At 38.1% G+C, this 27,113-nt stretch overlaps 2 protein-coding genes across 3 annotated transcripts; one reads left to right on the top strand and one right to left on the bottom strand.

The window, feature by feature from the left end:
• The first annotated feature begins 514 nt into the window (after nt 1–514).
• LOC129721863 (uncharacterized) lies at nt 515–3,276 on the top strand. Of its 2 annotated transcripts, XM_055674929.1 has the most exons (4): nt 515–723; nt 794–997; nt 1,431–2,607; nt 2,668–3,276. In XM_055674929.1, the coding sequence occupies exons 1-4, from the start codon at nt 653–655 to the stop codon at nt 3,109–3,111; spliced, it is 1,896 nt and encodes a 631-aa protein (XP_055530904.1). In that variant the 5' UTR covers nt 515–652; the 3' UTR covers nt 3,112–3,276. The 2 variants fall into 2 exon arrangements, with proteins under 2 accessions (XP_055530904.1, XP_055530905.1); XM_055674930.1 differs by lacking the exon at nt 515–723 and having other exon boundaries at nt 857–997; nt 1,592–2,607.
• Nucleotides 3,277–3,606: 330 nt separating this feature from the next.
• Nucleotides 3,607–25,516, bottom strand: LOC129721862 (inner centromere protein A-like). Its single transcript, XM_055674928.1, has 5 exons — nt 25,045–25,516; nt 21,237–21,705; nt 8,463–9,922; nt 5,443–6,216; nt 3,607–5,384 (listed from the first exon to the last, which is right to left on the bottom strand). The coding sequence occupies exons 1-5, from the start codon at nt 25,070–25,072 to the stop codon at nt 4,060–4,062; spliced, it is 4,056 nt and encodes a 1,351-aa protein (XP_055530903.1). The 5' UTR covers nt 25,073–25,516; the 3' UTR covers nt 3,607–4,059.
• Between the last annotated feature and the right edge of the window lie 1,597 nt (nt 25,517–27,113).

Genomic DNA, 27,113 nt, shown 5'->3' on the forward strand with positions numbered 1-27,113 from the left:
AAGAAATCCAATAAGAAACAACTTGAGTTGACAGTCGTTACCAGAAGAAACTTCCAGTTATGTAATGTGCTTCCATCTGGTGCGCAACAGGGGAATATGAGAGATTTTCTAGTCTGCTCATGAACGGAATATAAGTTTGTGTACATGCTAAAAGCTTTCCTTAGAGTTGCGTTATGCAGGTAGCTTTACAGACTGGAACAAAAAGTGAAGGCGGAAAGCTTTTTAAAACAAGTTTTCAGTAGAATTTATCCACGGATTAATATTTAACATTTGTTCGCAAGACCAAAATATTGTTTTACTGAACCATTGTTAATAAGTTGCCTATGAGCAAAGGATAATTGTATCATAGAAGCTCAAGAAAAATGGGTTTAGAAGCATAGTTTCAGGCGCATTATGGCGGCTTTTTGTCATGGATTGAACTTCCGTTAAGCTTTCAGTATTCCATCAACTATTGCTATCTGTTGAGGGGAATTTCAGGTAAAAATACTGCCGTTGGCCGCGGACCTCCAGGGACCGGTTCCGGAACGTCCAAATGTCATTCCCGTAAACAATTTTAAGAGAAAACAGTTTCACAGCATCAACAGCAATCGTTTCGATAGTGCGAAAAACATAAAATTAATCTATATTATCGTGTATATTGGCATCTGGAGCGATGTTTATTAGTTGTGCATTCGACAGGTGTCCTAACCAGCGTAAGCCACTTGATATTATCACTTACTTCAGGTGAGTAAAGCTGTTTATGTTTCGGGATCGAAGAGCTTCATCGTTTTTTCGTTTCGCCATATTGCCGTAGTTTCCCTAAAAACTCAGAGCTGCTGCAGCGATGGCTCGCTTTCTTCAACAAACACAACAAAAACAACCTGACCTCGAGAACACTAGACCGGATTAAAATGAAAATATGCCATCTTCACTTTGAGACGAAGCAAATCATTGTAAAATCAAACCAAGATCGCGCCCTGATCCGTGATGCCGTGCCTTGCTGCCCGCCCGGAGTAGTGTAAGTAAATAATCTCTAATTCCTCGCTCGAAATCACTTTCTCGATATTGAATTTTGAGCAAAAAATCGCTTACCTAACTCAGTTTTCTTTACTGTTTTACTGTTAGTAAGTTAATAAAGTAAGTAATTTTTTCCGATTGTAAATTAATTTGCAATATGCGCTAGGGTTAACACAGATTTCAAAAATTCACGCGTTTTTCATGCGAATTTTTAAATTATTCCGATAGGTGTTTAATTTAATTCTTTTAATTTTTTTAGGTAAATTTAATTCTTGTTCATAAATTATAAGTCAAAAATTGTTTAACAATTACCTAACTTAATGTGCTTACTTAACTCTAAACTAAATATATAGTCATTTGTACATCTTCATTTTTTTGTAATAGCATATATTTAATATTTTACAACTGTCGTTGTATTACTTAATTTATTTCAGTGAGGAAAAGCATTTTAGCGGATATTTGAAAAATAACAGACTTTTTATCAAATCTAATCACAAAAATATTATTTTACAATGGTTGCCGCGGGACTCGTTTGATGGTAAACCTCCCCTCTATCATTCCATAAACGGGTACTTGGTTGATCTGCGACTAGCAGCATTGGAAGACTCTTTTCGACTGCCCACGGGCAAGGTGATTCAAGTTCGCAGACAATTGAAAACGTCGGCGCCATCCAAAAACAGTTCGAAGATGCCAGTACAAAACGAAACTCAAGCTAAAACCATTCCATCTAAATCTACAAATGCAAACCAAAAGGCCAACCAGGCTTCGGAGGTATCAGCTTCTCCTGTGGACATGGTATATTCGATTGCCCAGTGTCCACTGGTTTCCAAAACCTATTCAAATAAGCGAGTATCTAGTGGTTCGGCATCACGGGACAAGGAAGTCTGTACACCTATTGCTACACCCGCTAGACTAGCTTCAACGCAGATGATAACACTGCAAGAGCAAGAAAATGGAGAAGCGACAACCATAGAACTACCAACAACCATTGAAAAAACGACCTACTTCCCGAAACAACACGGCAGGCGACAATCCGCACGGTTTGCATCCGTCAGCAACTCCATGTGTTCAATACCTGTAACAGAAGATTCACAATCACATCGTTCCCAAAAAATCGTTCAGCAAGCGAACTTGACACCGCCAACTCTAGCAGCGCTTCACAGCTTAATGTACAAAAGTTATAAAAAGGATGATTTTGGCACGTTCCAAAACCAATTTGACAACCAACTAATCTCAGCAGCTGAAATTTCGCTTCATGTGGTCTCTAAAATAAACTCTCTGCTTAATTCTAATCCTTATAAAGAAGCTGCCAATGCAGCCGATCTCAAGGAACTGTACGTTAGCGTGTCGTACATTCTAAAATACGCTATCGAGCGGTTCAAGGGCTTAGAAGAACAGGCGATAGATAACATTCGATGCATGGGGTTTACTGAGTCATCAGACATGGGTCCCGTTCTAGGGGAAATGGCATCTGCGGAAGCTGCATCGCTGGAAAAGCAAAATAATCCAGATGTTGCGGAAGATGATGATTGCGCGATTATTGAACAACGAACCGATTTGATTGAAATAGACTCGGACGATAATTCGGATGAGGAGGTTGAACTTGCACCGGTAACATTAAAATGTTCAATATTTTTTCTACCGGATTATGACATTTTTTAATATTTATAGGCACGTATCTGTTCGGATACTGAAAGTATGATTGATGTGAACGAAGACGAAACGGGTACAGAACATCCGACGGTATTCAGTAACCAAATAGACTTTGCAGCTGAATCGCACCTACTCAATGTTCATGAAAACGCTTCATTACCAATGGATGAATCTGGACAGGTGCAGTTTATCATGACTCACGAGACTACAGAAACAACGGAAATAACATACTACGAGCAGCACGAAGATGACATGGATGATGTGGCAATGGAGATAAAAAATGAACCATTGCATTTTGAAGAAGACTTGTCAGATGAGACCACAGTAGACATGGAAGACGAAGGACAAGAATTGGTTGATATCATCGACGCCGAAGCGGATATCGATCCAGATGATGGTCAAGAGTACAAGGTCGTGGATTTAATTGATGGAGATTACTATTTGGTATCAGAAGACGATTAACCCTGTAACACCGAAATGCTTCTTCTGTAATAGTAGGCCCCTGAATATGGATTGGCATGTTGCATGTGAAGAAATACGTAACATAAAAACTGTACAAAATAAGATAAATGTGTTAGTTTTTAGGCTGTTTTGTAGTCTACATTACAAAAAATAAATTATAATTTACACGAGCTTTATTTTAATTCCAAGTATCACACAAATATCCGAAACACCAAGAACAGCTTGTTATAAATTAACTAAAAACTGTTCGAAAAACAAACCTCGCATTTTTTTTTATTTGATTACATTTTAGTTTCATTTTTTTCCGGAAAAGGGAAATATTGAACAACACTTCTTGAAATAGTAATCAACTGCCCATAACTCGTAATCCAGGACTATAAATTCCTTTCTAACTTGTAAATTGTAAAAAATTAACCGAATTACAATGAATTGAAATATTGGTATGATTTCTCGGAAGTTTCGGCATGTTATTAATCGTAAATTTGCTCACCCGACTGACATCCATAAATCATGAATTTACTTTTATTCAGTATATCTCACTTATAATTATGTTTATGACTCTAGCAATTTGTGATTTCTGCTTAGAAATTTTACAAATTTCACTGTTGAGATTTTGAAACAAAACATAAATAGAAAATGACAGAAATGGTGCCTATGAATGGTGATAGCATATGTTATTGGCCATTCTAATATATTGTAGAACGTAAATTATAGTCACCCTTTGTAGGCTATATACTATTTCAATTATTTTATAATGCTATTTCGATTTATATTTTAATTGGGAGAACTAATCATACTACACTAATACGAAAGTAGTGCTACACTACTTTTTCGCGCATCTTAGAGGTGCGAGTCTCTCTCTCAAATTATATAAAAAAAAGTATGCAAAAGTAATGTGTGCAATGCTTACTAATAAGTAACGTAATTTGTACATAATAAGGAATCATTCTAACAGTCACCGTTAACCGTTAATTCATCCAGCGACGTAATATTTTGTATTTCTTCTAGCTTATCGATTACTTCGGGTGCCATCGCATTTTGTGGAGAGTTTGAACTATCTTGAGAATTAGTAAAATTTTCTTCTGAAACGATGGGCTCCAATCCGTCTTCTGAACCTAGCAGATTCGTGCCATTAGTAGCAACTTCTAAATTTTTACTTAGAGTTTCCTGTGCTACTTCAAAAATATTACTTTCCACATCGGTCGTTAATAGATTTTCATCCACGTCCATTTGTTCCACAGCCGGCTCGGCCAATTGCATATCCACATCTTCATCGTTTGTGGTTAACTGTTCCTCGGCAGCATCGTTTTCTGTGGCATCAAACAATTGTTGTAGCTTTTGAAACGAGTCCTCTATGCTAGCTAGCAGGTCATTACCCGTTGGAACTTCCAGTTCTTCTGGAATAACTTCTGGAACAGCTGATATTTCCGAAACAACTGATATAGCCGGAACAGCTGATGTATCCACAACAGCGGCTTCGTTTTGCGATCCATCAAAAATATTTGCGTTACTAAGATTGTCTAATTCTCCCTCAGATTTCTGTGGTTCTTGTAATTCCCCAGCGGTTTCTATGTTGGATTCAGACCCTTGAAGAATCTCTTCAACATTGTTCGGTTCAGAACTCTCAGCTTCTTTCTGGACAACTGTGGGTACTTCATCATCATCTAAAGACACACTAACCTGTTCCACTACCTCAGATGGCTTGGCAACTTCTGTATCTGAGTGGGAATCCGCAAATCTCGCAACATCATCGTCAGTCTTCGACGATTCAGTGACAGGTATAGTGCTGCTAACATCTTCGATAACAGATGCGGAATTCTCTAAATTGTCGCTGCTGACAGTTACTGCTTCAACTGGCACAGCACTGTCAGCATCTTCAACAATTGATGCGGGATTCTCCGAATCATCGGTACCGACAGTTACTCCAACTGATGCTACATCTGTATCTGAGTGGGAATCCGGAATCTGCGTTACATCATCGTCAGTCTTTGACGATTCATTGACAGGCACAGTACTGTCAGCATCTTCAATAATAGATGCGGAATTGTCCAAATTGTCGGTGCTGACAGTTACTGCTTCAGCAGCAGGATCAGGATTTTCTAAGTTGTTTGCTTGTGTACTAAGTTCGACAGAACTTGATGCTTCCACTAGTTTATCGTCGTCGACATTAGCCAGATTAGTAGAACTGTTCTCCGAAGTATGAGTTTTGCTTTCTTCGACTGTTTCAACCACTGCAACATCGTCATCCTCGTCGTCGTCTAGCTCGATTGGATCTGAAAGAAAAGAGATCAAATCAGTTATAGCAACAAGCATTACGGTATGTAAGTTTACCATTAGTTTCACTGGGTTTCGCTACATTTTCCTTTGCTTCTTTGTCTGTCGATTGCTTATCTAAATCAACATATTCTGTTTCCATTTGTTTTTCGTCATCAACTGTATTCTCTTGTTCTTTTTCGCTTACACTGTCCTGTTTCTCTGCCGTTTCATCTGTGGCCTCTTTCGAACCGTCAGGAATTTCTTTTTCTACGGTTTGTTGTTCGCTTTCGATTATTTCGTTTGTAGATTCCACTACATCTTTCCCAGATTTACTGGTTTCAGCTTCCCCGGATGGTTCCACTTCCATTTTTTCTAAATCCCCTGTCTTTTCTGCGACCTCTTTGCCTGCTTCAACAGCTGTATTATCATCTCCTCCACCATCGGCAGCTTTAACGGTGTTCTCTGATGTTTCTTCAGTTTTGTCATCGACATCAAGTTTCTCTACAACATCTTGTGGTTTGGTTGGCTCAGCTTCGTCAGCAATATTCTCAACGGTTGTTGGTTCTGCGGTAGTCGTTACCGCAGGAATATTTTCATCTGCTAACTTTTCGGGTGAGGTAGCCTCGTTCGTCGGTTCGATTATCTCAACCAAATCATCGTCATCATCGTTGTCATTTTTATTCTCGCTGCTGCTGTTAGGTTCGGTATTTGCAGCCCCCTTGTCGACTTTGTCCGAGCTTTCGGAGACCACCGAAACAGTACTGCTACTTGGATCCAATGTTTTGTCGCTTTCGCTGAGGCTTACATGAAGAAACTCGTCGATAGAGATGGGATCAACGGAACTGTCGGCTAAACGAAAAAAATACAAAAAGTTTTGTTATTAGAAATAATAGTAGGACAAGAAAAGCTATTGCGTGAACCAACAAAAAGGACGCAGTTGTTTTCGTTATAATAAAAAAAAAGATTAACCGATTTGTAATTCGCGCCACTTAGGATCGAATGCTATTTCGGTGGTATATTGCTTATAATTGAAATAATCAGAAACATGCTTTATTCCTTTCAGATATTGAGTGTCCAAGAAAATTATGCCGAAGTTGAAAACTTGCCATACACCATACGCATATGGAAAAAGTTGAATTGTCATTTGCCAAAAAGAATGCATTCTTTATCAAATTTAAAATGCTTGTTTTAGTTCAAGCACAGACTCCGCAACCAACCGTTAGTGTATATAAGACATAAATCAAAGTTGCTCTACTGCTGATTCCATCTAACAGTCCCACCCACAAGAGATCTAATTATACCTTATCGTAACTGACTTATTATGCCAGTATTTATTGCCACTAGTTTCAGAAATGCAATAAGTTGTTTATAGTTTATTGTTGTTACATAAATGGTGCACATTGATAGTTTTTTAATCATTATTTAATTTTTAAAGTTTGTCATTATCCATTTTAATATTTTGTCTGTTTCCTTTTTCCAACTGTTTTACGATAATAGATGGCACTATTGCAGCACGTTCCTCGCGTGAAGTAACAAAAGGGCGTAACTAACAACGGTGAAAATCATTGATACTAATATTCAAAATTGTAACAATCAATAGTTAACTTCAGTCCGGTTCCAGTTCGATGAGAAAATTGGAAGAATATCTACAATCATGTGACAAAAAAAATCAATCTAAATGTAGATTTGCGTTCTATTTAACCATCTTCTATTTTCGCTCATGTTCTACAAAATATTCTGTTTCTACTAACAAACACCGATATTCAACTTCTTACAATTATTATCAAAATAGTGTTTTTCTTGCACATGCCCTTTTGCTGGTTCACGCTTCTTTTAATAAAGTTGAAATATGCACTAGTTACCGTCAAGTTGGTGCTCAGGTGAGAACTAGGAACGGATCAATGTGCAACTAAATGTACCATGCCTCAACATCAGCGAGGATCCGACAGTTAGATTTTCTTACATCAACAGCGGATATTCCTATTCCTGCCAACTGCTTGTCGGCAATATGCCGTAGTTTTCTATCAGTGACATCAAATGTCGCCATGAACATTTCTTTACATACACGAACGAGGCCCTGACCGGTAGGTATAAAATAACTGCGAGTAAAACTCCTCCTCGAACACTGTGTCTAAAAAATGCTAAAGTTTAGAAAAGTATCGTATTGGGAAAAGAAATTGATTACCCTTGGACGAGCGGTTGACTGAACGTCCATGTGGTCGCTTAGAAATTGGTTTTTGTCGTGTTTATTGAGAAGTAGGAAATTTTGCAGAAGTTTGAATCTACTGTCATCCGGAATTTTTTTGAAACACTGCATTTTGGAACAACTGCAGGGAGGTTTAATAATTACGGTTGTTGCGCAATCAGATTCATCGTCATTCTGATCTGCTGATATATTGCTATCCGAATCTTCGCTGATCGGATCAACAGTATTTCGGCCCTCTAGATAATCATGGTCGATGACCAAATCCTCGCTGATTGGATCAACAATATTTCGTCGCTCTAGATAATTGTGGTCGGTGACTAAATTTGGTTCCAATCTCTCATCCTCATTAAAGTTATACAGCTCACAAATGTCAACGTCACTTATGATAAATTCATGTGTTTTCTCATTGAAATCATTCCCTTCGAAGTTGTCTTCAATATCTGCATGTGGTAGGCCCATTACATTGTTTGTAAAATCTACCAGTAGAGGATAGGATTTCACAAGATTGTTATTGAGTTGAAATATTTAAATAAAACTGCACAATAAAAATAGTTGAAAATAAGCAAATGTCCTATAAATAGACAAATTGTCTATTAAATGCAAATTACCAAATTGCTTACAGAAAAATGCCCTTCCCCGGAAAGCTTTGTGTTTCAAAACAGATTTACGGATTAAAGTTGAAATAGCGATTTATCATCCCACTAATCTTGTTCGACCAAGTTTATCGAGTAACGGAAGAACCATGCTCTAAATGTCAAGCAATAAAGTATCGAATTTGTAAATCGACTCTGCAGGCTACGATTCGAATAAATAGCGAATCATGACATTTTGAGCCCAGCAAGAGTTGACGGATTGTATACAAAAGGATCAAAATCAGTCAAAAGCTTACCATCATTTCTGTCCTCCAGGATAGCAGCTACTGCAACTTCCGTTTCGGTGGCAGTCGGCTGCTTGTCCACCGGGCGTTGTTTTTGCTTCTTACTGCTGTCTTCCTCGTCCTCGGAGTCAATCGTGATCAGTGTAGTGTTCTGTTCCACTATCTCGCAGTCGCCTTCGTCGTCGCTCTTGTCCTCGTCCGGATTACGATTGCTGATCTGTTCGCCCATCATTACGAAATCCGACTCTTTCGTGAAGCCCATCTTCTTCACATCATCTACGCACTTCTCTTGCAGCGTCTTGAATCTTCCGATGGCGTACGTTAGTAAATACGAAACGTGGATATATAATTCCTTTAGATCTCGCACGTTGCGGATGTTCTTGAACGGATTTGAATTGGTCAGTGTGTTGATTTTGCTGACAATGTGCTGACAGATTTCAACACCGGATAACAGCTTGCCCTCAAAGTTTTTCCTCGATCGCCCAAGAGGAGAATCTTCATGCGGACCATTGACCATACTCTGCAGCATGACCAACGTCGGTAGCTGGAGTGCTGGATTAGGTTGACCGGCAACGATTGTTGGTTGTGGTTGACCTACTGGAACCATGAGCTGTGGGCGTGCCTGATGAAGCATCTGTTGTTGCTGAAGTTGCTGCTGCTGCTGTTGTTGTTGACGCTGCTGTTGCAGTCGCTGCTCTTGCAACTGTTGCTGCTGTTGTAATGCTATATTTATATGCACATTTGGGTTGCCATTTGCAACACGCGCATTTGCTATTGGCATAACGTTTGACGGATTGTAGTATGTAGGAGTTGGTTTTGGGGCTATAGTTATGTTTCGGTTACCAACGGGCGGTTGAGGGGCGACCACAGCCGGAGCCTGCTTTCGCACTTGAATGAGTTTGCCGTTCGGCAACCGGTACGTTCCCTGCTGAGCTGCAGTATGCAGATCAATTTTGTATCCATTGATTGTGTGATAGACTGGTGGAGGCGCCAAATTCGAAGCATTCGCCATCGGCATACGCATGGGCATAGGATTTTGAGCGCCGGGAAATGCGGGTCGTACAACAACCGGGCGGTTTGATATTGGCACCGGTGCTGGGGCTGAGGTTGGAGCAGGAGCTGTCGGTTTTTGAATGACCACGTTTCCCGCTGCCTGAGATGATTCTTCGGGATTCATAAACATGCTCATGATGTCCGGCGTGCAAACCACTTCGTTATTATCCGTTTTGGCCTTTTTAGCAGCCGGCGGTTGAATGGTCGGCTGTTGCTGCTGAACTTGCATAATTGTTCGTTTTTCCGGTATTTTGGCTGCTCCTGCCTCGTGCGCATCGGAAACACGCTTAACAGCTTTCTTACTCGATGTTGGAGTGCTCGTTTTTTTGTTCAGTCCTTTGTTGTTACAACAGGTTGTGTTGTCCAATTTCATCAAACTATTAATACTTGAAACCGTATGGTTTTTGTCTTTCATATCCCTGCGAAAAAATTAAATAAAAACGTGAAAAAAGTTTATTAATATCTATCAATCTAGCAATATAAAATTTTCACATTGTTCAAGCAGTAATAAGCCTTAAAAGAGTATGAAATATACTTTTCAAAACAATTAAATAATCAGTCTTTATGAAGATAATAGCTGGCTTAGTTATATGAAATTTGTATTGCTTAACTGCTCTGCATTAAAAAAATGTTTAATATTCATCAAAGAAAAAATATTAAGAAACTACATAAAAATTGGATTAACCACAACCACTAGTACGATAGGTGAAAAAAAAACAACCACTAATACGAAATATTTCCATCCATTATATGTTTACATTGAGAAACAGGCTTGCCAGATCTACGGATTTCCCGTAAATCTACGGATTTGCGTCGCTTGTACAGATATACAGATAAAATATGGTTGAATTGTGCACTCACGTCGTTTGATTATTCAAACAAATTTTCACTTTTCATTCGAAATTTCACTAAAAAGAAAAAACCGTAGTATACCGAAGAATCTACAAATTTACACAAAATACCTTTAGAGAAGCTTCAAAAACACAATGTAACCTTTAGAGTGCCTGTAAATATATAGAGTGGCGACACTGTCAAAATTGGAATAAAAATTATCTGTCAGTGTCATTCCAATTGAGCAAACAACCTATTAAACACGTGTGGGGAAAAGAGAAAGGATGTTGTGTTACCAGTGTTACCAGCGTTACTTTGGATGACACGGCGCCCCTCTAGTTATATATAGGCACTCTAGTAACCTTGAATGTAATGTTCAATTTTTTTCCCACATGAAGTTTTGGTAACATTTAAAAAATGACACTTTACCTCAAGGCATGCATGCCAAAAACACAAAAAGACACACATTATGGCACACACGGTATAAGGAACCATTCAAATATTACAAAACGCGGAGTTTGGCAATTTTCAATACCCACCCACCCCCACGTAACGCAATTTCACATGTTTGACACACGCAAAGTAACGCTTCACTAAATACCCACCCCCCCCCCCCCCCCCTGAGCGCGTTATGTAGTATATGAATTATCCCCAAGGAGGGCGAGATGAAGAAATGCCGAATTTAAGCGTGAAATAATTTTCTATGTGCTGACATTAATTTTGTATGATCCAGTTAAAATGTCTCCCTAGATGTCCTCTTATGTCTGTTGCCGTACAATGTTTATTAAAATCATATAACAGTGTACGATTTCGATATAACCCCTCCCCCCCCCCCCCCCCCCCCAGTGGTCCGAGATACGCGATGCTGGCCTAACAAGTCAGTAGGTTTAGAGTATTGGTGCCAGTAGGATCGTAGCGCCCCGCCACTGTCCTGTACTTCAAACAGTTGGCTGCGAAGTCTGTGTATAATAAACAGAAGGTCAAGTTCCGAATCGGAATGTAGCACCAAGGCTTTGCTTTTCTCTGCTCTACATCAAATCAATAGAATTATCTAAAGAGTAGGCCCAAACAAACTTCAGTTTCGAGATATTGAAATTTGACTTAGGTAACCTATCTTGCCCCACTCCTCCTAATATTTCAAGAATACACCGATGGTAAGCAAAAATATAAACTTCTTCCGATTTCGACAACATGTCCAATTATAACATGTCAAAAGCTACCGTCTTTTACATGATTTTTTTATTTATTTTTTAAGTGGGTTATAATGACTTTTACTCTAGATATGGCCACAAATGGACTAGTTTTTGGATTCCATGTCGTTCGTTCAATAATCCGGAAGCATCCGGAACACAACCATTACAGGTCCGCATGCCCATGACGACCTAGACCCTTGATAAGACCACCGAAGTAACTGGAGGCATGGTACGGTTCTAAGCACTGCTAATCATGGTTGCTATATTGTTGAAGCATGTTTCGGCCTTATATCCAGAACCGGTTGACCAATTTCGAGCATCCTTCGCAGCGACACAAAGAAGCGGAATAACTTTCTTATGGCGGTTGTTTGAACCTTAATTTGATGTAGGAGAAGATAAAGAGGCATTGAAACCACTTCTTGCGAAGTCGTTCATCGGCAAAATGTTTGCCTTCGAAGAGCCCGTAAAATTTAGTGGAGACGTAAATAAACAAAATATTTTGTTGGGAATGTACACCCAGCTGCGAGAGAGAGGTCCGTGCAAATCTCGGTTGCGAAGGGGCGCAATTAGACATACTTTCAGAAAGCTTTAAGTTTTTAGAGCTCTTTACAAGCATGCCTGGTCTTGTCCAGTCTTGAAGGATGAACCACTTGTCCAACCTCTTCTGTTTCTTTATGTCGATAGCTCTTCGCCGTTTAATCTCGAAATGTTGTTTCCAACGCATAGTTCCCTTCCGTGTCGTTGCACATGGCAGGGATTGGTACAGTCAGATTCCTAATTCCGTTGTTCACTTTATACATAAATCCTTTTAGTGTCGTGCCTGGAGAAGCATACTTCAGCTGGAGTCCCTTTTCAGCCACTCTAGCCTCTCGATATATCTGTCTAATCCGGTGGGTTCCACAAAAATCAGCTACCATTGTGCATAGGCCTATCTCTCCTTCAGAGCCGGATTTACGATTGTGTGGGCCCGGGGCCCAGTTTCAAGTGGGGGCCCTAAAATATTTATTTTTCATACGAGTACGAGATTTACACCAGAGGTGCCAGATGTTTTTGAAAAGCAGTCTGCAACTTCTCGAAAACCGGAAATTTTTTCTTGATATAAAAAAAACCTACCGTAATTTGAAAAAATTACGATCCACAGGCAAAAATTTGCCCTCAAAAAACTGTGGCGACCGAGACAGTAATCTACAGAAACTAGGAAAAAAACCTACACACATCTGCAGGTCAATAAAATCTGCACACGAGCTCTGAAAATCTGCATTTTGCAAAGCACATCTGGTATCTCTGATTCGAACAAGTTAGCAATAACAATGCATTAAAAACTTGTGGGTTATTTTTTTTCTCGGCTTTACATACCTAGCTACAAAAACGTGATGGAAATTGAGTTGATCAAAAAAAACAATGGTTTTAGAGCCGTAGTGGCTTCGGCAATGTTGATCCATTAATTATTCTCCATTTTATAGAAGTTGCAGTTTCGTGATTAATCCACCAAACAGTGAGAAACAAATTTTACTTTTTTCATTTTTACATATAAAAATTCACTTTGTTTGGCAAAGTTATAGCACGTTCTATGAAAAACAGCTTTGTTAAAGACACCGTGCTTCTATCTGCCAGTTTTAATGGACTTTTGTGGAGTTTTCTACAGATTGCCACTAAAAATCAATTTTTTCGATATAACATTTAGTGGTGATTTTCTACAATTTTTCAATGTTCTACAATGTTGTCTGCTACATCTGAACAAATGATTTCATCAAACAAAGTTTATTTTTATCTCTCATATTTCTTTCATTATTGACGATTTTTTTTTTTAATATACTAAGAAATATCATCAAAATCTGCAAATATCCGCAGACTAAACAATTTTTATATTAAAGTATAAGTAAAACATCATTCAACTCACATATAGGCATTTGTCTCTCGCTGCCTCCTGTGTAGATATATGTAAGTAAATGAGAGCTCTATTGCATAAAAATTTTCAGTAGCTGATTAAATAAAAGAGATAAAAATAAACTTTTTTAGGTGACCTTATGTGTTTTATTATAGTAAACAACATTGAAGAACATTGAAAAATTTTAGAAAATCACTAAAAAAAGTTATATTAAAAATTAATTCTAAAGGGCATTCCAAAGAAAACATCACAATAGTTGATTTAAATTTGTAGATAGAAGTATGGTGTCTTCGATAAAGTTGTTTTTTATAAAATATGATACAACTTCACTCAGCAAAGTGGATTTTCATATCCAAAAATGAGAAAAATAAAATTCGTTTCTCACTTTTAGGTAGATTAATCACAAAATTTTAGTTTCCATAATATGGGGAAAAATTACTGAAACAACTTTACTGAAGACACTGTGGCTCTAAAATCAATGTTTTGGGCCAAAATAATTTCGATCACGTTTTTGAAACTTAGGCAACAGTGTGCACTGGTTCGAATCAAATGGTGTGTTAATGAGTATCATTCCAAGAGAATGTGAACTCTCATGGATGTAGTTGTGATATTGGCCCTCGCGAAAAAATAACACTAAAGAAAAGACAGAAAGTCATATCGACACGGTCTGTTCATATATTCTTGCTGTAAATCGAACTTTTGATTAAATCTCATTTTCGATAGAGAGAAAAATTGTTCTCGATTTGTGGGGGCCCCAAAAATATGGGGGCCAGGGGCCCGGGCCCCCCTTAAATCCGGCTCTGTTCTCCTTCATCACCTCATAACATTCCGCATCGAAACAACGTGTCGTGTCTGGTTCCTGCGGTCGTGCCAAACATCTTTCGCACTGAATTACTGACCGATTCACGGATGTGCCTCCGTTGTTTGTTCAGGTCTCCAAGCACTTCACCAATCCGTTCATCAGCTTTCCGAATATACTCAGCAGCATCTCCGTCATCTGACAACCGCTGAATGCCTAGCTATAACCATCTGGCTGCGGCGAAGTTCACCAACCTCAGTCTAACCTGCGCCTTTGCATCCCCGGTGACGATCTTTATGAATGAATTTCCTGACATTCCCTAATTTTCCAGATTTTCGCCACCCTGGAAACCGGCGACATGAAAAAGTGTTAGCGTCGACGGTGCGTACGTAGGATTGCCACCTTTCCGGATCTCACCCGAAGGCTCGGGGTCTGGAAGGTAGTTTCCGAGTCTCCGGGCAAAAGCGAAATTTCTTTCAGCTAGCGAAAGTATTTTCAACTCGCTCTGGAAACGGCATAAGTTAAAAATTTTGAGTTGTGCCAGTGTTGCATAAAACCAGGGTGGCGAAAAGTTTTCAAAATCAAATTTACTAATTTTCTTTGATATTTCCTGAAATATAACATTAGTTCCCCTGATATTTTTCAGCATTCAGCACAAAAAAGTGCAACGTAGATGAACGCAACTCTGATGTAAACCGAACCGTAGAGGTCCCGAATCAGCCTTTTATCAAAAACATCATATCTAGGAGACTGGGAACTCTGCCTGAGATTGCGCGACAGTTTTAGCAGCGCAGTCTTTCGAGTAAAAGTGGAACTGACGCATGCTAGTGTGTCTGCTGGAGATGCGAATGCAAGCCGAACGCACAGGCTGAATAACCACATAGACACACTCTGTCTTCGCAGCGATGTAATTACCAGCTTTTTCATAGCAAACTTCCACCTTTAATAGATGAAGTGCGCTGTTTGATTTGACGCTTGTCTTTTGTAAAGGATCAATCAAAAGATGCAAGTCTTCTTGATATGATGTTTTTGCTTTTATGCTACAAAAATCAGTTTTTGCGCTGAAGAGTCGTTTGAAATAGAATCGCATCTCGGTTAAAAATTTTTCCCTGAATATTTTTCAGTTTTCCCTGTTATTCCTTGATTTCCCTGATCGAAAAATTCAAGTTCTTCGCACCTAATTGCTGCTAAACTCAGAAATTATGCAAAGTAGAAGAGATTTCGGCGTTGATTTTGAGACTTTTACCAAACGGGATTTGAAGAATGTCGAGTTTACGGCGAAACTTTATCATTTTATTAAAATTCATCGGAAGATTTTGCTGACATTGTTACAAAAATTGCCGAGTTTGATCAGCTGTTAGGAATTGCTAAGTTGCATGAAAATAGTGTAGAACGATTTTGCGCGCCAGACAAACAGATAAACTTCAGAATCTGCCAGATATTTGAAAATGAGACAGATTTTTGCCAGATTTCATCCGCGTCGTCTCGCAAAAAGGTCATCATTGCGAGACGGGCCATGGTCGGCCCTTACCTACCAACACCCGGCGAGAGCAAAAAAAGGGTCTCCACTTTAAATTTTGTCGGGGATTTCATCCGACAATGAGTGCCAGATTTTTGCCAGATTTGTTATTCTCGTTTTGCCAGATTTTATTGAAAACTTAGTGGAAACGCTGCTGGTAGCAACCCTATACATACGCCTACTTTACATATCAGGTTAATCGCATACTGATAACGGTGCGCGATTCTGTTAGGTAATTGATTTAGATTTTTTGATTTGATGATTTTTTACTAAAAAACTCTTGTGTGTTCATTATTTTTTATGTAATATATTTACTTTATCATTTTTACATGAATTCGTGCATAGTGAGAACGATCAGTAATACGAACGACATGTGATGTGAACGATACGATATGTGAGAATTTGGCCACCAGTAGGAAATAGATCTTTAACTATATGATAATCAAAATAAATAATTAATTTCAATTACTAACATAATGATTTCATTCATCCATATCACGCAAAAACGCGTTTCAACTCGTGTAACTTTTCATTGACCTATCCACGAATCAATGAATAACACGATTTTGTAAAATGTTTGAAAAAACTTAAACCGTCTCTCCAAAAAGCTGACCACAATAAGATGAAACATAAAAGTTCTTGAACAAAACCTGCTGATGGTCAGTCCACTTACTGAATATAACAACGCAGCTTGACCAGCTCCTTTCACCCAAACCCAGATATTTGAAAAAAAAAATCCAAATGCATATGAAATAAAATGAAACTAACTTTAGGTGTTTTGATCGATTTAACTGTAAGTTAAAACAATGATAGCTGTTGACCTGCTATTTATAAGTTCTAATCTAATACCAAAATACAAATTCACAGATTTTAATCAACCGAACGTCTAATAAAAATGATGCAGATTTCGTTGACTATACCTGTAAGCCCGGAAGGTGCAGAGAGAAGCTTTTCAGTAATGTAGCGAATAAAGCGTGGCTTTCGCAAAGTAAACACGAACGATCGATTCTCCTGTTTTGCTCTCCTCAATATTGAAACAACTTTGCTTAGAAAGGTCGGTGTTGACGCTGTGATCAAGATTTTTAATTCATTACTTCGGAGATCCAATCCCGATTAAAGCGATTATTTTTACAGTTACGATACTATTTTAAACGATATTTAATAATTAAAGCATTTTCGTTTTTATCGTTTTTTTATGAAAATTAAAGAAAAATAGCCTCCCCCAAGAATTTTTCCTTTATTGCGCCCATGCACATAATAAACAATGAAGCTCTCCCGCCGCCATATTGAATAGCTATCTTTGAAAAACAGATAGTATTTTCATTCGGCGCTCATTGTCAAATAATTTCCGAGGAACGTAATGCTGCTCGAGCACAGCCGAACATGAGCCAAACAAGGGTACTTTACTCCTCTTGTTCATGCCCGCTGCATTCTCGTGACTTTGGTTTTCACACCGGCCTACTTCAGCAAACCTTTCCAATCATACAGTCTACCCTCATGTTTCTGAAAATCAGTACAGCGCTGCTGTTACTTATTTTATACAGAGAAGCTGAACGAAAATCAATGCAGCTTGAGCAGCGCTCATTTCATCGCTACGGTTGCGCCGTCAAAGTGTGCAAGCAAAACAAAGACATCAGTTGCCAGAGCCACAAACGCGGCAACATTGCTCTCTGAACGCGGGTTTTTTGCTTACTGTTGACGTCACATCACTTCGCACTGCCTTGAAAATGTGGCAACGTTTCATCGCTAGTTCGTTTTGACATTCTCTTTCTGTTGGTTGTTCGCCGTCGCAGAGCACATACACCGTGCAAGAGTTTGGCTTTTTATCATTTTTTCCATTTCAGTTTGACTCAATTTTTATAATAAATATTAATTTTTCTATTTCCTTAGTCATATTTTCATAACTATAAGTTAAAATTTAACGATTACAAACATTTATGTGAATATTTTTCACTTCATACAACAGTTATTTATGTTATTAAGCGCATATTTTATTTTTTATCAACTGCTTAAATTAACATTGAAATGTCTAAATAGCATAAGCACTTAAGTAACAGATTAATAAATCGACCTTTCGTAAGTCGATTTACGGTTTGAAATAAATAGATTAGTATGGACAACGAATAAAATTCTGAAAAAATCTCGATACTACGTTCAATAAAAGTCAGACAACATTTCGCATCAAATCCACCTAACATCTTGCGCCCCCTCATGTTACCATTGATTCCTATCATCGCTTCTCCTGGAGAGAACATCGGTTATTTGTCGACATCCAGTGCGCATGTGCAGACTATACAACAAACTGGTTTTATAAATGCCCCGGCCACCCGATCATCCGTTTGCCCTATCATCTCGACAACTGTACTTTGCTTTCCACTCGCCTTCGCACACTGCTGGCGTGCTTCGGCTCTTTTTTGCTGTGCTGGCAGCACGAGTTTGACCTGGCAACAGACAGTGGTGCGCTTGGCAAGAAATGGTGGCGCGGCAGTAGCGTAATCGCTACGCTATTTTGGGCGTTGCTGTTGTATGGGTGAAAATGCGTGCGTGTTACGTTCTGTTTAACGTACCATAAAGTGAGCAAAAAAAACTCTTCTGTCAAGATTCACAACGATGAGTCATCAAAACCATAGACTCTTGAACTATGGTGCGTTCGGAAGCCATTTTGTTTTTCGCTCGAACATTTCAATGTTCGAGTACAGTAGTCGAAACAGTCGACGTTTCTTTGATGTATTCTTCAGGGTCATCAAATAATATTATGGGTAGACCGGTTTTTGTGCGATAGATCGCATGAAAAAAGTTCAACGAGTATCTATGCAACAATGTTTTTGCAACACCATTGAAACGATATTTTGTATGTGGTGCAACGGAAGCACATAGAAACAAAATCTTAGTTGAAAATAATCAAAAATTCATATCAAGAATTAAAAAAAAATTAATGGCCGAAAAGTTCGTGGAATATGTCCTTTTTTCAAATACCACACGAACACAATCGCATAAATTTGAATAGACACGGAAAAAATCGCGCAAAGACAGAGTTGACTGTATTAGGGAAATTGTAAGGCGTCATTCAATATTCATGTCTATCAATGGCGCAAAATCCTTGTATGTTTCATAAAGCATTTTTAATCTTTTCATTAAGGAATAAAAAAAACTGCATTATTTTTTCAAATTATTCTTATTTGACGTCAACTAACTATAAGTATTGTCGAAATTATACAGATCTCTGGAATCAAACGAACACTCTCCCTGACAGAAGCAATTTCACATACACCACGGAATGTTCAAAGTTTAGTTTAGGTTATTTTTCTTGGAAATTATTTGACAAAGTAAATGCAATATTATTGGTATTAGAGGAATTTTTTTTTTCAAATTTGATAATTCGTTGGTGCCCCAGAACTTCAGAGGTTCAACGTTTTCATTGAGGTTTTCATCCATAGTTTTGCATTCATTTTATCAATTTTTAATTTTTTTTTTCTAACAGTATTATCTGGGAATGGTTGTAAGGCGTCATCCACAAATTACGTAAAGACTTTTTTAGAAACTTTAGTCCCCCCATAATAAGGCATAGTAATATTTTGCAACACCCCTCCCCTCATAAATCTTATGGTTTGTTGTGAAGTAACATTTTTCTATATATGGCCTATTCATAAAGAATAAAAAAGAAACAATTAAACCAATTCAGTCAAAATGCTAAAGTTATGTTAATGTTGAAGTTAAAAAACTATTTGAGTAAACGAAGTAAAATACATAATCATCCAGCTAAGGTGAATTCATGTTTTCTCAAGGTTTAACTGTTAGGATCTCAGCGAGAAATATTTTAACTAATCTCATTTTTTTAGCTTTGTAAGTTTTTGTTTGTATTGTATTTTTTTCAATCATACGTAAGATTTTCTCGAATCCCCCTCTCCCCCTCGTAAGCATTCGTAAGAAATGTGGATAAACCCCTTTTCCCCCTAACTATTACGTAATATGTGGACGACCCCTAAACTAACAAAGGTTGTTTTTTGAAACCCGCGAACATATTTTGTACTAGTTCTCAATAGCATTCGAATTTGTTAGATATAAACGACGGTCAATGAACTTTTGTACCGCAAGTGTTTCATATTTCATCGCTTTGCCCTATTATATTCATACTATAAATTTTCCACACGACGCTGGCCTCGTTGGCCGTCTCGAACTCATTGATCGCTGCATACCCGCACGCCATACAGACTGACGTCGGCATGATGCTCACTCACCTGCCGCTGCTGTTTTTGTTTGTGTTGAGCGCGTTGAGAACATATATGAAATAGGAGGAATGAGTACAAGTCTCATTGCGGGTAAAAGAAATAACGGAGGCGAAGTAAGCTGTCAGAAAGCTATGCCGCGACAGCCATTTTGTTTTCGTCTGCAGACTGAAGTCACTAGGGTTGCTCTATATGACGATTTAGATTAATAATACGGTTTAAAATATAATAGCTATCAGATTTTGTTTTCTGAGAAATAATCAACCTCAAATACAACATTAAATCATAAGGACCACAATTATTTACGAAACTAATGTGGTGTTCTTGAACAATTCTTCAATTGAACTGCATAGCATTAAAATTTAAATAAATATAGTGAATATAAGTCATTAAAATAGACAATTATAAAGAAATTATTCAAACAATTCGTTTGATCCGGATTCTAGCATCGAGACGTTTTTCGCATGGTCGCAGATTTGTTTGTAATTTTGTATCTGCATGTTTTGAAATAAGTGTTTGGTGAGATTCCTGGCATAACAACATATTTTTATGCGGTATAAAAAGATTACGGCGCTGTTTCGATTTTATCACGGTTGAAAAACATCTCTCCGTGAATCCAACGAAACTGTGGAGATGGTGAAATGAAAAAAGTCAGTATTTTTGGTTATATTCCAGTGCTATTCAACAAAAAATACCGAACTCCATCATTTCCTTTAGTCCACAGCCTCGCTAGATTCACCGGAAGGTGTTTTTTGACCGTAATAAAATCGAAACGGCACTGTATTAGTTTTTTTCTGAATTATTTCGAAAATCTCGGTGATCTCAACACTGCTATTCTACTTCGCCAATAGGAGGGCCGGATTTGGACGCTGGGAGGCCCGGGGAAAATTTGTCTGTGAGGCCCTCTTTTGTTAAAATATTTAGAGGTTACATTCTGGAAGGTGACGAGCAAAAAAAAGCTCGCCCCAGGACTAGGGAGGCCCCTTGAATCGGGAGGCCCGGGGCATTTGCCCCCTCAAATCCGGGCCTGGCCAATAGCTTAACTTTTGTGAAACTATTGTATGTAGACTTTTCAAATATTAGTTCAGAGGTTAACATTACGGTATACGTGGACATTGGGCATCATCCTGGATGAAGAGCAAAATTTTACTCGAAACTAGCCGATGCGAAAGGTAAATTAAATTTAATAATCATAAGTGTTGGTGTCTGAATCCCGATATAGTTATCATAAATAGCTCTTCCAGTAGCACGAAATAAAGTTGAAAAATTGTACTTACTTTTTCTGTTTCTCGATATAGTTGACCAACGCCCAGTGCTGAGCTCGAAGATGCCACATAATCTTTGGGGCGCAACTGAAGCACTGCCAATTATCATTGCGAGAGATGTCCTGAACGCAAGCACGAGACAAATTTTGCACGATACACTTCTTGCAAAACACGTACGGACATTTCGAGCAACAGTACACTTCACCACCTTGGCCACACCAGCGACAGTAGAGTTCACTACCGTCCTCGCCCTTGTCGAACTCGCCACTGTTGTAAAAAGTGTGGCAGTTGCGGCAGTGCGTCACTCGCAGGATCGGATGCATCCTGATGACAGCTTCCGAGATGGGAGCTGTCCCGATATGCATGTAGCAAGAAGTGCAGTGAACCTTGCGTTCCGATATTCTGTTGACATTTGGAAATGCCCGCATGAAGAACTGTTTTTCTTGTTCTGAGGTGTCATCCTCAAAGGTGAGACGAAAACCTGTCGAGAGAAATAAATACATTTATCAAATCAAATTGCAAACAGAATCTAAATCCTGAATCTCTTTTTTTATTTTGCTATACAAAAGAACATTTTGAATGTTTCATAATAAAGAATTTTCCGCGAATATATAATTTTATAAAAGGTAGCAAATGCGGTAAGTCGTTCAGAAAGCCGTTCCCCTCCCCCCCCCCCCCCCAAAAGAGCAAAGCCTTTGTGCTACATTCCGTATCGGAACGCGACCTTCTGTATTGTACACAGACTTCGCAGCCAACTGTTTAGTGTACAGGACAATTAGGGGGCTAGCGGCGTTACGATCCTACTGACACTAACAGTCTCTCCCCAGCCGAGACTCGAACCTATGACGACAGGCTTGTTATGCCAGCATCGTACCTCGAGACCTGCTGGGAGGAGCCATTCCCCCTCCCCTAGTCAAAGGACTTATGCATTGGTTTATTCTCAGACCCCTCACAAACCCTTCCTTCACACTGATTTCTTCAATATCTCGATGACTTCCTAAAAACAAATAAGTGACTCTTACAATAAAATTGGCCAAAGAATAAATGAACCCCCCACTGCCACCAGTAATTTTGATCTGGTGGCAGCATTGTCTGAACGATTCTTGCTGTTCGCGCTTTTGTTTTTTTTCTTTTTACACTGTCACTCATTGAGAAATTACCTGCTACGTGAAATAGTGTTTGTATTCACCCATCCTTACTATTTTCCTATCTTCTTTATCGACCTTAACATCACATCAAGCATGTTACCGATGCGGATTACATGCTATTGGTGGATGAAATTTCCGCAGGTAGACATAAGAGTGTTTCAGTCTGAGAGAAGTTTTTGTGTGAAGGAACTTAAGAACAAACCTATGCTTGAATCTTTTGATATCGAATGGCCTGATTCTACTAAGATTCGAACCTATGACCATTCGCTTGCCAGAGAGGATCATGTTACCTTTCGGCTACGAAGCTCCCGTCCCGATACTGGAGTAGGAGCGAGGCTGGCTATTAAGGTTTCCACGAGTAATGTTGGATGAGTTTGACATATAATGGAGGTATTCATTATTTGAATTTTTTCATACTAGTACTATTTGGATGAATTTAACATATAATGCTAGTTCAATCAAAAAAATCCATTGAACAAGTAGTAAATTACATGTCAAAAGCATCCGCCATTACCGCTACCGATAAGCATGTCACTTAGCGAAATATTTTACTGGGAATAATAGTTAATATCAATACGAAAAGGATTTTAGCCACGAATAAGGAATACATCGAATCAAAAGTAGTAGTAGTAGTGGTTAGACAGTACAGTCAGGTTTTTTCGTGGATTTTTTTTCGCGAATTTACTTACGAGGTACGTGTCCCCCGCGTATTGCATTTTTTATATTGACGTAGGATTACGTCTCTTTTTTCTATTCTGGGATACATTCTGTAAACTATAAATTAGAAAAGGCTCGTGTTTATTCATTACTTTTTCCTATAAACCTAATACTTGAGCAAACATTAGTAAAAATGAATCCGAGACGCAGTTTAAAAGAAACAATTTCGGGTTTTTGAAATATTTAAAATTAGATTTGACCAAATTATAATTATTCAGGGAAATGTGCGCATATCCCTTTGCGACCGAGCCCACACAATTGTGTAGGTGAAGAAAGACGGAAAACGAAGCCTAAATTAAAATGATTTCTATATAAATATATTTACTTGCTCTGGTCTTTTATTTTTCGCAGTAGCTGCGATGTTGAAACTAGCGTTGTGAGCGATAAAACAATGAATTTGACATTCAAAGAGCGACAGAGACGGGTTTGTTTTAATCACCTTCTATCTACAAAATTCTGGGTGCTCGGTTAAAAAGGGATATATACAATAAATCTCAATCGGGTCAAAAATAAATGTTATTCATAACAAAACAAAGTGAAAAAAAAAATGCATTTCAGAAGCTCAAACCGGAAAAATTGAAAGATTATAGCTATTTATCCATTCCTATGAATCTTGGTGCCTCTAGCCATTGCAAAAACGCGTCAACTTACATGAGAGTTTGCATAGTAATTGCAACGTTGTATTTACGAGAAAACTCATTTAAATCTCTGAAAACAAGTTAGTGCTAGTGCTAGGACACCAAAAATCATAGGAATGGTTGAATAGCTATAATATCTCATTTTTTACAGTTTGAGCTCTTGGAGTGCACCTGTGTTGACCATGTAATACACTAAAGTCGTTTTTCACGCGGGGGATACGTGCCGCGTAAAAAAAACCGCGTAAATACCGTAATCCGCGTAAAAAACCGCGTAAATTCCGAAATCCTCGTAAAAAAACAACCTTGTAAATTCCGGAATCCGCTTAAAAAAAGTCGCTTAAATTCCAGGATCCGCGTAAAAAAAACCAGCGTTTATTTTGCATTCCGAGTGAAGGGAAACCGAAATCCGCGCAAAAAAAACCGCGTAAATGCCGGAATCCGCGTAGAAGCCGCGTAAAAAAACCTGTGTAAAAAAACCGCGTGAAAAGCGGGCTAAGTGTGTATGGAAACATCAATATTTTGCATCTCATTTAAATTTTATGTGAAGGCAAAACAAATTAATCCTCGATAAAACATGTTTTGAATTATTTGCCAATAACAGTTCTCATCACATTGTATTCTTATTTTACAAATACTGCCTAAATGTGTTCAAATTTATCCAAAAAGTTCAATAAAATGCATGATATAAATATAAGATGAACATTGTTTTCACTTTATCATGCGATTATAGCAGTTTTGTTACAGCCCAAAATATAATGAATTTTAACTTGTTCTGACCTTGCGATTCAGTATGGTTTTCCTCATTTTTTTACGTGAGTTGCTTTTCTTCCTAATTAGAAAATGGAACGGGCCATCGACCTTATTCCTATTGCGTTTTCCGTTTTTGTCCAGCAGTAATCATATATCTGTTTTCAAAAAATCACAATTTTTGGTGTAAATACTGAAAATTTTCAAATATTGCATTTTGGCCTGTAGACTGATCACTAACAAATTCAAACAAAGTTCAAAAATTTTAGGCCGGTTTTCTTTTTTTTTCAACACTCGTAACATTACAAGTTTATGCGAATTAAATTTTAGCACCACCCTATGTTATTCAGTTGCATGAAATTGCTAGTAAAAATGATTAAAAAAAATTAGCTGCACACCATAAAGATACACCCTAGCCATCTCTGATAAGATTAGCGACATTAGTTCACAGAAAACGTAACAATCAATACTATTTAAACAAAACTCAATAGTTATGCTGGTGAACTTTTAGCAGAAATATAAACATTAAACACCGCTACAGTACAAAAAAGTATAATTAACATCACTCACCGTCTTCATCGTAGTATTCGTCGGACATTATTTCACGCTTTCACAAAACTGGCTCGCAAAACTTATTTCACTGTGTCTAGTTAGTATTTAGGATTTATATTCCTGTCACTCAATTCATCAACTCTTGCAATCTCAAACGCCAAACAATTGACATTTCCTCCGAATAACTTTTCTGTTTGCACTGTTTCACTTTCCCTCGCTTGCTGCGATGCACTCTAATTAACCTAGCCAATAGCTAAATCACAATATGCACCGCGACCGTCAAAAACCCCCACGGTGAGCCAGAATTTGACCAGCACACTTTACTTCAAATATGGCGTCGGTGCTGAAGAAATTATCTTCTCTGCTACCTATGACTTGCTGCACACTGAGAGCAAAAACAGCGGTAACAACTTACACGTGCGACCGTCGCGTTCGAACACTGCAGCACATTTGGCCGAGTTGTGAAAATATTTCGACGGTGACTCGACGTCCCGCTTGGGAAGCACTAACACACTCATAACTCATTCAAGAGTATAGGCAGAGCTCGACCAATCAGAGCCCGTTAGAATGCGATGGATGATGAGGCCCTTGAATGGTGAAGGGAGATGGTGTTTGCTTACGTGTAGTACACTGCGGATGGTTGTATTGGCGCGCTGTCGCGCACGTTTTGACAGCTGTCACATACTGAGCGCCATTTTGTCGGCGTTTTCGCGGGTGTTTGACACAGTCAAGACGCATTTGTAAACTAAACAGATGTGTCATGTAAAAATTGTTTACTTTTAAACAAAGGATCATAAAAATAGTATACATTGTTTTGAAATAAAAGTGCAGCCAATAATTTAATGAAACCAAAGTTGTTTTAGAAAAAGTTCATTTAAGAAGATCTAAAAATACAACTTCAAGCACGTATTCAGGGAGGGGGGCATGGGCAGCTTAAGTTTCACTAATTCCTCAAACTTATTTGCATTTCTTTTTCACATAGGCCAATCCAAATTTTGAATTGTTTTCATGTCAAGGGTTGTTAAAGTAAGCCAAGGGGTTGGAGGGGTGTGGGGAGGTCAAAATAAATAACCCCTAGAAAAAAAGAATATCCTTAAAAACTTGTATGCAAGTCACGACGTTTGTAACTTGCATACAAATGAATGTTGAAAGATAACACTTTATTACTATTATGATTTATTTGAATTGTCTTTTGATGACACTCTCACTGTGGCTGGATTCGTTTATTGCTAAATTGAGCATATACACTGCCAAAAAATGATTAATATCAAGAAAACGGCTTGAATTTTTCCTTCCAAATTTCAACATTTCTGTAGAGGAGCGGGACATGAAACAAAAAATTTGTAACAACCTTATTCATTCAAATGAATGTATAGTTCAATTGAATGCCAAAATCGCAAAAGGTTAAGGGGTTCAATAAATGTAACAATAAATAACAATACCGAATCCGTATCCAGAAAGGTTAAAAAAGAAGTGAATTATAGATTTCATAGTTTCTTTCAGACGCGCATAACTTCTTGACTCTTTCATTATAGTTATAGGTGAATTGGAGCAACGCAAAGAGCCACTCTTGATATCCTACCCTGGACACGATCATGATCAATATTCACCAATACAATCAAGAGAATAAAAACATTTTTCAGCAAAGCAAAATATGAAAGCTGACTTTCAGAAAAGATTAACTTTGTATTTTTGGCAAAGTTTTATTTCATTCGCGTTTTATGATTGCATAACCATTAATAACTACTTAAAGTATATATAACGTATACTTTTGAATATAACATATACTCAGAATAGTGATGAATTTATATTGATAAACCGTACTTGAAATGTGTTATTTTTGCTTTGAATGAAGCAATTATACTTATTCTTATATAATGTAGGGGAGGTTGGATGTCTTTGTTAATTCTTTTTTATTTAAATTTGTTTAAAGAATTTGGCTTGATCAAGCAAACGGTGTGAAAAAGTATGTAGTTGAAATTTTCTTGATAACAAATTTTGGGCTTACAGTTTAATAATATATATGCTAGGATACAAAAGTTGACGGTCCATTTAATCGAAAAACAGGGAAAAATGGAGGGTGAAGA

The sequence above is a fragment of the Wyeomyia smithii genome, chromosome 2, assembly GCF_029784165.1.
Source record: "Wyeomyia smithii strain HCP4-BCI-WySm-NY-G18 chromosome 2, ASM2978416v1, whole genome shotgun sequence".
NCBI classification, from domain to species: domain Eukaryota; kingdom Metazoa; phylum Arthropoda; class Insecta; order Diptera; family Culicidae; genus Wyeomyia; species Wyeomyia smithii.

Bases quoted from the DNA above. Each gene is read 5' to 3' on its own strand.
- LOC129721862 (XM_055674928.1), bottom strand. From the start codon at position 25,072: ATGTCCGACGAATACTACGATGAAGACG. The intron at 21,706-25,044 runs GTGAGTGATGTT...TTCTCTCGACAG, and splicing joins CGAATACTACGATGAAGACG to GTTTTCGTCTCACCTTTGAG. The intron at 5,385-5,442 runs GTAAACTTACAT...CTTTTCTTTCAG, and splicing joins GAAACCCAGTGAAACTAATG to ATCCAATCGAGCTAGACGAC.
- LOC129721863 (XM_055674929.1), top strand. From the start codon at position 653: ATGTTTATTAGTTGTGCATTCGACAGGTGTCCTAACCAGCGTAAGCCA. The intron at 724-793 runs GTGAGTAAAGCT...ATATTGCCGTAG, and splicing joins GATATTATCACTTACTTCAG to TTTCCCTAAAAACTCAGAGC. The intron at 2,608-2,667 runs GTAACATTAAAA...TAATATTTATAG, and splicing joins AGGAGGTTGAACTTGCACCG to GCACGTATCTGTTCGGATAC.